The 14451-nt window shown below is 40.0% G+C and overlaps 1 protein-coding gene across 1 annotated transcript; it reads right to left on the bottom strand.

The window, feature by feature from the left end:
- Positions 1 to 10024: 10024 nt before the first annotated feature.
- On the bottom strand, positions 10025 to 12999 carry LOC131220379 (uncharacterized). The gene is made up of 2 exons (XM_058215317.1): positions 12909 to 12999; positions 10025 to 10688 (listed from the first exon to the last, which is right to left on the bottom strand). Exon 2 carries the CDS (start codon positions 10681 to 10683, stop codon positions 10096 to 10098), a length of 588 nt encoding a protein of 195 aa, XP_058071300.1. The 5' UTR covers positions 10684 to 10688; positions 12909 to 12999; the 3' UTR covers positions 10025 to 10095.
- Between the last annotated feature and the right edge of the window lie 1452 nt (positions 13000 to 14451).

Genomic DNA, 14451 nt, shown 5'->3' with positions numbered 1-14451 from the left:
CCCTACTGAAGTGACGTCACCAAGCTCTGTGGGCCCACCATGATGCATGTGTTATATCCATACCGTCCATCCATTTGGAAAGATCGTTTTATGGCATGATAAAAATAATGAGATAGATCTAAAGTTAAATTGGACCCCACCATAGAAAACAGTGGGGATAGTGACAACCACCGTTCAAAACTTCTTAGGGGCCACAGAAGTTTCCGATCAAGCTTATATTTTTGTTTTCACTTCATATATCTTTATGTTAATTTATGAATAGTTTGGATCTAAAAAATACATCATCGTGGGCCCTATAAATGTTTCAACGGTTGGTGTGACTGATCCCACGGTTTTTTGTGGTGGGTCCACTTGAACTTTAGATCTATATCATTATTTTTCTCATGTCATAAAACGATCTCTAAAAATGGATGGATGGTATGGGTACAACACACGCATCATGGTGGGGTCCACAGATCTTGGTGACGTCACTTCAGTAGCGATTTGGTTACTGACCTTGTCAGTATCTAATCCGCACCCGATGGGAAACACGGAGGGTAGAAATGAGGTAGAAATGAGTTGGGCTTGGGCTAGGCTAGGCCTGGCCCGTTTCGACACTTACGAACTATGGCCTGATCCCAACAGGACAAAGTCCGAGCTTGAAAAGGTTAGTTGGGCCTGAGCCCAACCAAACCTGACTAACCCAACCCAAAAAAATTGATAAAACCCCACTTGAATTATCCTAAAATAAGTGTACTATTTTAAACCTCAAGAAACTATATTGTGAAAAATAAAATTATTTATTTCAATAGCAATAACAAAAATATATAAAAGAAATAAAAGATGGAGAGATAAAGATGTAGAGGGATATTAACATATAAATATTTTTACAAATAACAGAATCTCATGATCTATTCTGATTATATATTCTAATATACTCAAACATTTTTCCTTAAACACTGACACCTCATGGATCAAGTGTCCATGTGGTGTGGATGGGAGTGTGGGTGTGTGACTGTTTTTTTTTTTTTTTTTTTAAACAAATCTTCTTAAACTAAAATGCCAATATACTGATGTTTTGGATCAGGCTAATGTTTGTGTTTTCAGTTCATCCCAATGAGAAAGTTTTATTCCAATCGTCTCCGATTGTATGATCAACTTATTTCCTGTTGTTTCCTATTGTATGGTTCACCTAGTAAATGGATAGGATTGATTTTTTAAGCATGCTATCATCATGGTGGGGCTTACTTAGTATTTGGTTGGATGGCACATGCAGTGCAGGGCTGAGGATCAAAGAGGCACTAGTGCATGAGCACGTGAATGACTCGTAGACTAAGGTTATAATTCTACGAGGACCCGCAGACGAACCACTATATAAGAGAGTAATCTATTGATATTAGGATACATCGGTTGGAATCGTCTGCAACTCTTCTACTGGGCGAGTAAACAACTGAGCTCTGTTGGGCCTACTTTTTTAATAGAATATGTAAATCCGCTCCATCCATCGGATGATAACCATTATTTGATCCGTACAAACGAAAGATCAGCCTGATAGAAAACTGAAGTGGGCTACACCAATTAGAACAATGTAAAATTTCTTCTAACCTCAACTTGAATTGACTCAGATCGAATCAAATCGGTGACTCAGTTACTTTGCTATCAATGTTGCTCGCCGAGTGTTTGATGAAATGACTCACCGAAGTGTTGGCAAGAAAAAAATGGATATGATGGGTGTTTGATTTTGATGTTGCTTGCTGCGTATTTGATTTTGACGCTACTTGCTGGGTATTTTACTTTGTTTGATTTTGATGCTGCTTGCTGGGTGTTTGATTTTGATGCTGCACGCCGTTTGATGAAATGCTGGATAGACCACATACATTTAAGATGGGTCCAACTGAGTTTAATCAGTACGATAAGATCACACCCAGTCCGATTTCGTTCTTGTCATCTCAGAACAGGTTAGTAGGCGCTAGGAAAGTTTCAACGGTCGGCGTTTTTGTTACTGCTGCTTCATGTGATATGGTCCACTTGAACCTTGCAACTGTCTCATTTTCTAGGTTCATAACTAAAATGATCTGCAAAAATGGATGGACGGAGGGGATAAAACTCATGCATTATGTTTGGCCGCGCGCAAAGAGCCCCTGCGTGGAGCAGACGCGGAATTCCTGTTAAAGCCTCCATTCGCTGGGAACTTAGGTGGGGCCCACCGTGATATTTTTGATTAATCCACCCCGTCCATCCGTTTTTTGAGATCATTTTTGGAGATCGGGAAAAAAATGAGAGGGATCCAATGCGAAAGTGCGCCGAAAACGTGAGGATTGGATATCAACATGTGAAATATTCGTGGGCCACAGAAGTTTTGATTCAGGCTAATATTTGTGTTTTCAATTAATCTCAGTAGGAATGACGTTATGAACGGTATGGATGTCATGCAAACATCACTTTCGACGCAGGGAGGTTTCATCGACATGAATTTCCTTTCCTTTGGTGCGGCACACTTGAGTCCTGGATATTCTCACTTTTGATTTAAAGTCCTAAAATACGCTAAAAAAACGAATGGACGGGGTGGATTTCTTATAAACATCACGGTGGGCCCACCTAGGTTTAGGTCATAGGAACTTCGTGCGAAAGGCTTTCCCAGGAAATCCGTATCCGCTGGGGAGGATGCTGGAAATTCCAGGAGATTAGGATCCTCATTTTCAATCTTCTCCATTACCCTTTCCTTCTCCCATCTCAGCAGTCAGTGGCCTTGGCCTTCTCTGCAATCTGCAACTGCGACGGACGACCATCATCATCAGCGGTGAGATATCACCTCCATCACCATCTTTTTCTTCATTAATTTTGTAGAGATTATCATCATCTTTTTCTTCATTGATTTTGTAGAGATTATCTTCAATATCATGGCACGTCCAGCTAAAATCTATCAACGTAAGTATATAAAGAATAAGAATTCTAGAAGAAAGGAAGTCTTATGGAATTCTATTTCCCTAGAAAAAGGGAAGTCTCTATCAGATTATCCTGAAGATACCATCTTCAATATTCTAGTTCGACTTCCAGCTGCATCTCTTAATGACCTAAGGCGTGTATGCAAGAACTGGTTAGACATAATCTCTAGCCATTGTTTCATCCAGTGCCACCTCGCTCGAGTCCAACCATACATTATCGAAAGAGAAACACTTCGGAATAATCAGATCATTGGTTACCTGGACTTAAAAGATTCCGAAATAAGGGTGCGGAATCTGGCTATAGGTTGTGATGGGGTGATCTTAGCTACCTGTAATGGATTGCTTTTGGTAAAAGACGATTTTAATTACAACATTCATATCTCCAATCCAGCTACCAAGCAATTGCTACGGCTTCCAACATATTCTAAATCTTCCTCTGCATCTTACCATTCCCAACTTCTACATGATTGGGAATATTATGTGGACATCAACCATACGAAACTCGACTTTTATAGGTTTGGATACGCTCCTTCCACTGGCGAATATAAGTGGTGCACTTCTTTCACGAAGGTTATGGTTTCCATCAGTCGTGTGAGATACTAACCCTAGGTTCGAATTCATGGAGAAGGATTGATATCTCGTATCTCGCTTTGCCATTCATATTCGAAGAGCAACTATTGCTGAATGGGGTTTTGCATTGGGTGGTTGGTTATAATTACATAATGTCAATGGATGTTGCCCAAGAGACATTTCATCAAACGCCGATTTCAAATTTCATCAGGCCAAATTATGATACAGTTTGGCCTTAGGGAGATTAGAGGCTCTCCATCTCTCATTAACAGAATATCTGAAGTTGAATTTGAGGTTTGGATCTTGAAGGACTTTCGGATGAATGAGTGAATAAAATTACGTAATATCGACGGCACTGCAAGAGGCTTGATTAATCTGCTTCCTCCTCTTTCTTGCCTGAGAAACAACGAGGTTATGTTCCAATCTCGTGAAAAGAGAACCGGGCACTTGATCTTGTCCACCTACAATTTAAAACTCCATAAGATGATTCAGGTCAAACTCTATCCAAAAGAGTTTTATGCTGAGATTAGTCACTTCGACACCCTTGTTTCTTTGAAGTTTTAAAAAATAATATTAAAATTCTGGTACTAATGTTAATAGTGGAAATTGAATATATATATATATATATATATATATATATATATATATATATATATATATATATATATAGTTTTTTAATAGTTAGGGTTTATTTATATGAAATAACTTATTGGTTGTAATGGTGATTTTTGTTCTTTATCAGTTTTGTTTTTTTTTGTTTTTTTTTGTTTTGGCAATGTAAGCATGGGTCTTTTAATGAGAACTGGAGGAGCCTATATATGATTATTGGGTTATGATGTTTGGATCATAAAGTAAGATTGTTGCATGAGCTTATCTTAAAATCCATAGTTCTAAAACTCGGTGACTCGACCCATGCAGCTGAGTCAACTCGATTCAATGAGAAATCAAGTTGATAAACGGAACGAAGCTTATGCCGTCCATCACAGGGTGGGTCCCATGGTATATATATGTCAATTATTAGGCAGATAATCAGGTGGGCCACACACGTACGAATAAAACAACTTCGTGGCTGCAGGTCCTGTTTACCAACCTGATTTTCACATTAGGAGGTGGGACCGGACCCACTGTCTAAACAAGTTGAATGTCGGTTATTCAAGTGAGCTTGGCACGTCCGAGCACTTGCTTTCTCATTCTCTGGCCCATTACATGCCACTCTACACGTCCTCATGTTGTACATGTGTCTGAAATCAAAGCCATCCAATAAGTGATTTCTATCGTTGAGATAACCTGCCTGATCAATAACTATGTTGGTCCTTTCATCGTATCAAAATGTTAGAAATTGTCATGATGACTGTGGCCACAGATGGCTGAACTGGCCTGATTTTACACCCTGGTCTCCTCAGCAGTGGAAACCATATGATGGATGGCTTGGATTAGTCTCTTAATGAGAGGCTGGGACTCGATTTGAAGCTCGCTCCTAACCCTTGGCCAGGTTTAGGGGCCCAGACCCTGGCCCAACAAGATAAGGCTGCCTTGGCCGAGCTTGAAAGAAGAGTCGGTGACTCTGATTGGCTCGTTCAAGTCAACACAGGGCTCAGTCAAGCTGAGGATGAATCGTCCTAATTCACCCGAGTATGGACTCATGGTATTGAACTGGACTGAGTCACAGTGAGTTCGAGTCAACTCGGGCGAGTCACGTCAGACCAGCCCGAGTCTAGAAACATGTTTCCGCGCGCCCTCTAGACACAGCATGCATGTAGGGAATTCCGATTGCGTACTGAGTAAACTCAGTTGGGCCCACCTTGAATGTATGTGGTCTATCCAGGCCGTGCATCCGTTTTTCCATATAATTTAAGGGGTTGAGTCCAAATTTAAAGCATATCTAAAGATCAAGTGGTTCATACCATTGGAAACAGTGGGGATAATGATTTCCACCCTTGAAACCTTTCAAGGCCCTACAGTGATGTTTAATATTTGTCATCCAAACTCTTCATGAGATAATAAAGACATGTACGGAGGGAAAACACAAATAGAAGATTGATCCAAAACTTCTGTGGCCCCCTAGACTTTTTCAAACGGTAGACGTTCAATTCAACTGTTTCCTGTGGTGTGGTCCATTTGAACGTTTGATATACCTCTTTTTTGGCCTAAGCACTAAAATTATATGGTAAAATGGATGGACGGAGCGGATGAAAATACATATATCATAACGGACCTCACATAATTTACTCAGTACCGTCTATCCATTTTGTAAGCTCCTCTTCGGTCTTGTAGTAAAAAATGAACAGGATCCAATACTCAAATGGGCTGAAAACTTGCGGATTGAACGTCCACAGTTAAAATATATGTGGGGCCATATAAGCTTTGAATCGGGATAATATTTGTGTTTTCAATTAAGTCCAGTAGGAATGACGTTATGAACTGTATGAATGGCATGTAATGTAAACATCAATGTGGACCCCAACGAGGTTTCCACGATAGAAATTTCCCAACTCACCTTTTCCTTTAGTGCAGCCCACTTGAGGCTGAATCATCATGACTCGGACGGGCTCATGTTATTGGACTGGACTGAGTCGTAGTGAGTTTGAGTCAACTCAGGCGAGTCGCATCAGACCAGCCCGAGTCTAGAAACCATGTTTCCGCCCCCAGACATAGCATGCATATACGTGGATTCAGGCCATGCTTTTGGTATAGGAACTGGAGCATCGTGTATTCGAGATGGGGACCTTAAGATACATGGTCCAGATCTCCATATAATCTGCTTCGATACATGGTCCAGATCTCCATATAATCTGCTCCATATGTATATAAAATTCTGCACATCAGCAAACCATTTCGTTCACACATCCAACCGCCCGTTTGGGCCGGTGCACAGCTTGTATGAGATCCATCCATTCATCACGTGGGCCACATCTTGTACATTTCCTGGCCCAAAAGATAAAGTCAGTTGAGACAATATTAGCTGGGCGTAATGTGGATGGTGAATGTAGATTTCCTTAACATAAGAAGTACCTTCTTAAATGCAGCCGAATGAAAGTCTGTATGACGAGAAGCCTGAAGAGCCAGCACCTGTTGTGACCTCCTCAACAAATGCGCCTTCGACAGTTGGCTCATCCTTTCCTTCTCGATTTGAATATGTAGATAATATCCGGCCCCTCTTCTGAGGCTAGTCCTATAGGTGCACAAGTAATTGATCATGTTTCGCCTTCAAAGTCTTCAAGCTTCTTTGCAGACTTTGAAATGGACAGTGGATATATATCAGGAGAGATCGATACCAAGACCTCAAGTGTTGAAACGTGGTATCTGATGGCCAGCAATGCTTTCCACAAGTTGTTTCTGATATTGCATATTTTTGTTGTTGGAGACGTGTGACACACACATACATGAGAAGGTCTCAAGTGACCCCAACTGGTTGGACCACAAGTTGTGGTCCAACTAGCTGATAACTTCCAACCTGTCCATCATGAGGATCACCATTTGGAAAACTCAGCAATACCCGCTTATTCAGTGAACAATACTTGTGTCTTGCTATTTATCAATGGCTGGGATTTTTTTATTTTATTTTTTGTGGCCTGCTTGATGAGTAGATAGGGCTGATTTTTTGCATTAGGTAATTCTCGTGGTGGACCCAGATAGATAGATAGATAGATAGATAGATAGAGAGAGAGAAGCATGCTCACCTGCGCATGTTTTCCCATGTGTTATGGCCCTAAAATCCGAATGTTCCATGTGATGCGACACCCCATGAAACCTCCAGGGACCAATTTTCGGCCTGGTGCAAAACTTTGGTGGGCTATAGCAAAGAAAGATGCAAATGAAGGGAGGAAACTGTTTTCTTTTGCCATGGGCTACCAAAGTTTTGAATCAGTGTAAAAGTTGAGCCTTGCGGGGTTTTATGGGGTGCTACATCACGTGGACCATTCAGATTTTGGGCTCACATCACGTGTGATGAGTTCCCAGAAAGTTCAAAAACTCGCGAGAACTGGTGCACAGGTGTGTGTGTGTGGAGAATGCAAGCCATTAATTACATCTTTCTGGATCAATCTACATGCGTCACAAGTGTATAGATTAAGTGCCACATTTATCCAATTTCATTCAATAGATTCACTCGTTATTTTGAAGAGGTTTTCTTTGTTTATACATATCTGAAACCCTGTCCATCCACACGCATCTGACGTCTGAGCTTTCCAGCTGATTAGTAACAACGATTAGATATCCAGCCTCAAAATTCAGGCCCTTTTCAGTCCTCAGGTGCTCACCAATGTACAAAATAAATTGACGGTTGAAATGAGTTTTTTGCTGCAATATTGTTTTGTATGCAGTGGCCCATCTGAACATTAAAATGCCCTGATTTTTAGCCAGAATGTTTAGTCAATGTTTCAATCAGATGGAAAGTTCGCACCTCACATGCATGACATTCACGTGGCCTTAGCAAACCTTTATTTTGAAAACATGATACAATTTCTATTTATTATTTTCACGCACTCTTTGTTTTTGTTTTTGTTTTTTCGAAGATGTCAGAAGAATTCCCATTCTTTATTCTCTCCAAGTCTTCTTTGTTTCATTAGTTTTTGCGAATTGCGCTTGCCTTTTTTTAGTTAAAGATTATATTAAATCGGATAACGCATCCAAATGCACACAAAGAAACGTACATATGCATCGTGGTGGAATCTTTTGTTGCTTTCACATATATAGATTGCATGACATGGGATAGTTCTTTTATGAAGCTCCATTTAACTATATGTTTGGTCCATAAGGTTCAGGCCAAATTGTGGTTATTTTAGTTATTGATGTAGAGCGGGTCGTAGACAGTTTCATGGCCAAGATGGATCAGAAAAGGCTCGGTCGATGATAGAAGTGATCCGGACCATCGGACCTTAGATCGGGCGTATCTCGCAATTCGGAATGAGTTATCTGACGTAAAATATATGATTTTGGGGTAGAACGAGCAACTTTAGCCAACCAACCCGGCTATGCCGGATTGCGCAGCCTGGAATTGTGAAAAACCCCTTGATCGATGGTCGTTTCCCTGTTTTAATTTCGTTTTTACTGTAAATGGTAAGTTTTAGTTTGATTATAACTCTTCATCCGTCGGGCTTTAGGAGTTGCGCCCAACATGAAAAGAGCTTAGAATATTTAGGGGAACGGTTTGGTGAAGCCAAATAGGACACTTACTATTTTTGGCCGAAAACCTTGCGCACTAGTAGACATCACGACCGTCTATAAATAGTAAGTTTACTATTTATAGTAAGTCGCGGATTCTAGGAGTTTGAGTTGTAGTTTGATTATGATTTCTTTCCCATTGCTTGATACCCTTATTTAAAGGGTTGTGAACTCATTTTTAAGAATTCATCAATCAATTTCGAATTTATTAGAATTTATTTCTATTTTCTGCTTTCTTTCCTCGTGGATTCGAGAAGTCTCTGTGAGGAGTCTAGAGAAGTTCCATGGATTCGGAATAGTTATCCTCTTGAGGAAGACGGTGCTCGACCTCACGTCCTCCCCTGCGTCAGTTATAGAGGATAAATTTATGTGGGCCGTTAGGCTTTAAGATTCTTTTTAAGGATTTTGGGATATTAGATCATCAGATGAGCTACACTTAAATTGGGATTATTTTAAATGGTGCATATTACTTTTTAAGGATTGGCCCATCTTACAATTGGATTCACCATAATTTTTATTCATCTAATAATAATGTTGGTGTGCATGTACTAGATGGGTTGGATGCAAGACACATACCACATGGTTTCATTTTTAACTTTATTGTAAAGCAAATGAGGACATTAATTTAATTTCTCCTCTTTAAAAGAACTATTAGGGAATATTAGTTATTGGAGGCATTATTTAGCAAAATTCAATTCCTTGACAAATTTTATAGTAAAAATGCTGATTTTTTTAATCTGACTTTTTCGTGGTTGATATGAAATTTTATTGGGATTTTTACCACAAAATTCTTTGAAATTTCGCATTTTACCAATCAATACCTGTATGAAACCAAATTTTGGGGAGATGCTTTTTCAAGGTGAAAGTACCAAAATGCCCTTGTTTAATCTTTTCCTTAAAAGTAAGGAAGTCAAGAACCGTGGAGCCTACATGGTATGTATATAACATCCAATCAGTCTAATATATGAAACCCACCATGATATTCAATCGCCAAAAAATTTGGCCTATCAAATAACAAGATGGACTACTTATGAATTTAGATGTTGAGTGGTGTATCACTTTTTATGGTTTATGGTTTAGCCCATCTAATCACTTTCATCTGCCAAAGTTTTGGTCCTTATAACATGCATCTGTTGGATGGGTTCGATGTCAAGCATGTACCTTATGCCCGGCAATTCTTGACTCACCACTTAAAAAAAGAAAAAGAAAAAAGAAGAAAGACATGTTTAGGTAATATTTTATCTCAATAAGCTTTGTTAGGTAATTTCAATTGGTGGAAGCATTATTTGATAAAATCTAATTTTCCAAAGAATATAATTAAAACAACTATAACTTACAAGAATATATACCACAACATGAAGTTCACAACTTCGCATGCCATATTCACCCAATATATGCTGTTTAACAAACATAGATGAATAGATAAATGTCAACCTTCTCATCCGTGATGTCCACTAAAAGTATCTTTCACTTGTTGCTTAAGATCAAACATTGTTGTGCCAAAACTTTCTCTACGAATGCCTGATGGACACTTCAATCTCTTTTGGAAACTATCCATTGCTCTTCTTTTCAGCTCTGATAGAACGTTCGACGTTGAATCATGATCACAATCCGCCGATGAACATTCGACAAATAATCCACCTGAAAATTGGCCCTTCTCCTGAAATTCATCCACCTCTTTGATCTTCTTCACCACAAGCTTTCCCAAATTGAAGCGCCATAGGTAGTTTGGGACATACCCTTTCAAGCATCTGATATCTTCTCCAAGTCCCATGGTAGATACTTCGTCTTTAATTCTATCTACATTTTTCACCCATACTTCTACCTCTTTCTTTGGATTCTTTTTATGTTGGGATTTTGCACTTTGTAATTGGGTTTTTATATCCTCTTCATGGGCACTCAACTCTTCCAGTTTTCGTTGTAAAATCATCACATTTTCTTGGATGTTTAGGAAATAGTAAAATTGTTTCCCAAGATGTGCCAAAATGCTTATCAAAATTTCAAATATAATCTCCAAAGTAGACATCGCGACTGCACATGCAATGAAAGAAAAATTAATAAAATTCAACTAGAAATGTTTGCATTTAGTTAAATGAATGGAAAAATCTAGTTTAGTATGGTTTGGACTTAAAATAATATGACGAAAATATATTTACATACATCCATGTATATTGGGAAAAGGTACTATGAGGTTGACCTCATAGGAAGCTCTGTGGGCCCCATTAGGTCGAGCTGTGTGGAGCCCCACTGTGATGTGTGGTGGACATCAGCCCCATCAATCAGATGCAACTTTCCATGGTGGGCCACACCATAGACAACAGTTGAGAGTAGAAGTTCACCTATTGAAAACTTCGTGATCGTTTATAAGCTCTACTTAGATGTGGTTTAGTAATCTAGCCCATCCAGTGTGTGTCACACCAGATTTAAGCCGTATCCAAAACACAGGTGTGCCCCAACAAGTGCTTTTAGATGTTTTAGGAATGGTTTAGATGCAGTATGGTGCAAGTTATGGTGGGGAGTTTGGATGAAGCCAGTGAATGCACCAAGCAACTGTAGCAACAAGTAAGAGGGGATGTGTTCGGAGCTGGAAGTGGCTGTCAGGAATGCAAGAAAGAGCGAAAATGGCCGGATTTGGACAAAAATTCAAAGATTTAGAAGGTGGAGCTCTAATACTATATAAGTGGAAAATTTCTCTGTATTTCATTGAAAGAAGGAAATTCCCAATATATAAACATGGCTAGTATATAAACAATACATGACTGAAAATGAAAATGGCCTAATAGCTACTTACTGGTCCTAAAAATCTGATCAATATCAATTTATAAAGATATATCAGATCCTAAAATCTAATTAATATCAATTTACATGGATTAATACAATGTAATAAGGGAAAACACAAATATCGGCTTGATCCAAAACTTCTGTGGCCCTCAAGAAATTTTTAATGCTGGGCATTTAATCACTACTGTTTCCTATGGTGTGGTCTACCTGAGATATAGATCTACCCCAATTTTTGGGTCCACGTGTCTTGAAATGAGCTGGAAAATGGATGTACGGCATGGATAAAAGACATACATAATGGTGGGGCCCACAGAGCTTTTCCGGCACTGATCAGCACCCACATGATACTGGAGGGGTCACTCCCGAATCCGAATCCAGGCACATGTATCCAACCCGTCCATCAGGCTGGCTCCGCCATGAAGATGGGACATCTCAAAAATGGCACGGACCATCCACTAAATGCACCACGCTACAAATTCACGTAGAAGGACCGACATTTCTATTGGATTGGGCTGATTTTGGACTCGGATTCGGTGTTTAACCGTCGGTACTGGTCAGTGTTGTGGGCCCATAATGATGTATGCGTTTTGTCCGTGCTGTTCATCCATTTTTTTCAGCTAATTTTAGCGCAGTATTTCAAAAATGATGCAGATCCAAATCTCAGGTGGACCACAACACAGTAAAAAGTGATGATTGAATGACCACCATTAAAACTTCTTGGGAGCTACAAAAGTTTTGGATCAAGCTAGTATTTATATTTTCCTTTCATCCAGGTCTGTCTGACGTAATCAACGGGTTGGATTGGAAAATCAACATTACAGTGGGTCTTAGGAACTTTTAAACGGCGGGCGTTCAATCACCGTTTTCGTGTGGTGTGGCCCACCTGATAATTGGATCTGTCTCATTTTTGGGATCATGCCCTAAAATAATGATCCAAAATGATGGACCGCGTGGATAAAACACATACATCATGGGGGGACCCACAGAGCTTTTCCAGCACGGACCATTACCGAGATCTGTGACTACCGAATCCGAATCCGCTGACCATGGGGGGATTTCCTATCATCACGGTGGGGCTAACCTGATGCACGGGTTGAAAGAAATACACATGCCATGGTGGGTCCCACGCTAATAAAAACATAGCGAAACCTCCCTAATTCAAACGGCGGGTGTACCTGATGGTCGGATTGGGCTGATTTTTGTTGTGTCCCATCATCATCTCAATAAGTCCCACACCAAATCGGGGTCCTCCATGTTCCCCATGATGTGGGCCACTTAATGATCGAATCACTTTGAATTTTTGAAGTTCCTCATAAAATGATATGGTCCACCTTTTGGACGGGTTGGATGTCATCCACACACCAAGGTGGCCCCAATATACATATATAATCATTACCCAAAATCCTCGAAAAACCAAAGAAAATATGCGTAGTTACGCGATTCAAGATTTTGAGTCTTGGCAGTTCATACCTTAATTTCCAGTCGCAGCAGATCGAGATACGGATTCTCAGTTGATGCCAAACGCTTCTTCTCTCTATCTCTATTTCTATCTCTATCTCTCTCCATTGGAAAAAATAGGGGGAGAGGATTAGGTGAGACCCCGGCCTCACCCGGGCGCGGTTTGGCTAGTGACGTTGCCACTAACTAGGTGGCTAGTGGTCGGTGTTCTGTGGGCTCTGCCATGATGTATGTATTTTATCCACGCCGTCCATAAATTTTTGCAGATCATTTTAGACGCTGATCCCAAAAATGAGGCAGATCTAAAACTCATGTGGACCACACCACGGGAAAACAGTAGTGATTAAATGTCCATTATTAAAAACATCCTAGGGCTAATGTAATGTTTATTTGACATCCAACCTGTGGATTAGGTCGTAGAGACCTGGATTAAGGGGGAAAAAACAACATCAGCTTATTCCAAAACTTTTGTGGCCCGCGGGAAGATTTTAATGGTGGGCGTTCAATAATCAATGTGTGGTCCACTTGAGATTTTGGTCTCATTTCATAAAATGATCTGAAAAAAATGGACGGATGGAATGGATGAAACATAAACATCATGGTGGGGCCCACATATCACCGACTACTAGCCATTGGGTAGTGGCAGGGTCACTAGCCAATCCGTTTCCAGCCTCACCCTAAGCAGGCCCATCAGGTATTTAGCTTGGAGGGCCACGGAGGGGCCCATGTATGAATATTATCCACACCGCTCATCCATTTTTCCATAACATTTTAGAGTGCTGGAACAAAAATAAGGCAGATCTAAGTATTAAGTGGACCACACCACAGGAAGCTGCAATGCCAAGATGCGCACCATTGAAACCATTTTAGGGTCCACCGTGCTGTTTATTTTCCATCCAACCTATTGATATGGTCACATACACCTTGATGAAGTGAAAAAAAGAAATATCATCTTGATCCAAAACTTCCGTAGCCTCCATGAATTTTTTTAACGGTACGATTTTAATCCCCATTTTATGATCCATTTCATCCTTTTTTTATTGTCTATTTTTGGATTCATAATCTAAAATAATATTTAAAAATGGATGGACGGTGTGTATAAATTTAATACATCACGTTCGCCCATAAGTTGCCATCGGAGCCTCCGCCTGTCCCAACAGACGGGGGTGGTACCGCGCCCTCACCCAAGACGGTGCTATCCTTGCCGTGGGGCCCACCTTATATAAGTATCATGTATCCACTCAGTCCATCCGTTTTTACAGATGATTTTAGGGTACCGTCTAATCAATAAATCAGATCAAATAATCATGTGGACCATACCATAGGAAACAGTGGTGATTGAATGGTCTACCATTAAAAACTTCTTAGGAGACAACTTAATCTTTAAGTAGTGTTTATTTTCCATCCAATCTGTTGATAATTTCACATAAGCCTGGATGAAGGGAAAAAAAATAATATAATCGAGGTCCAAAACTTTCATATCCCATTAATGGTCAATCACCCCTGTTTCCTGTGTTATGTTCCAACTGATTATTGGATCGATTTTGTTTTTGGA

The sequence above is a fragment of the Magnolia sinica genome, chromosome 12 (genome assembly GCF_029962835.1).
Source record: "Magnolia sinica isolate HGM2019 chromosome 12, MsV1, whole genome shotgun sequence".
NCBI classification, from domain to species: domain Eukaryota; kingdom Viridiplantae; phylum Streptophyta; class Magnoliopsida; order Magnoliales; family Magnoliaceae; genus Magnolia; species Magnolia sinica.
This window is presented reverse-complemented; position numbering and strand designations above follow the sequence as displayed.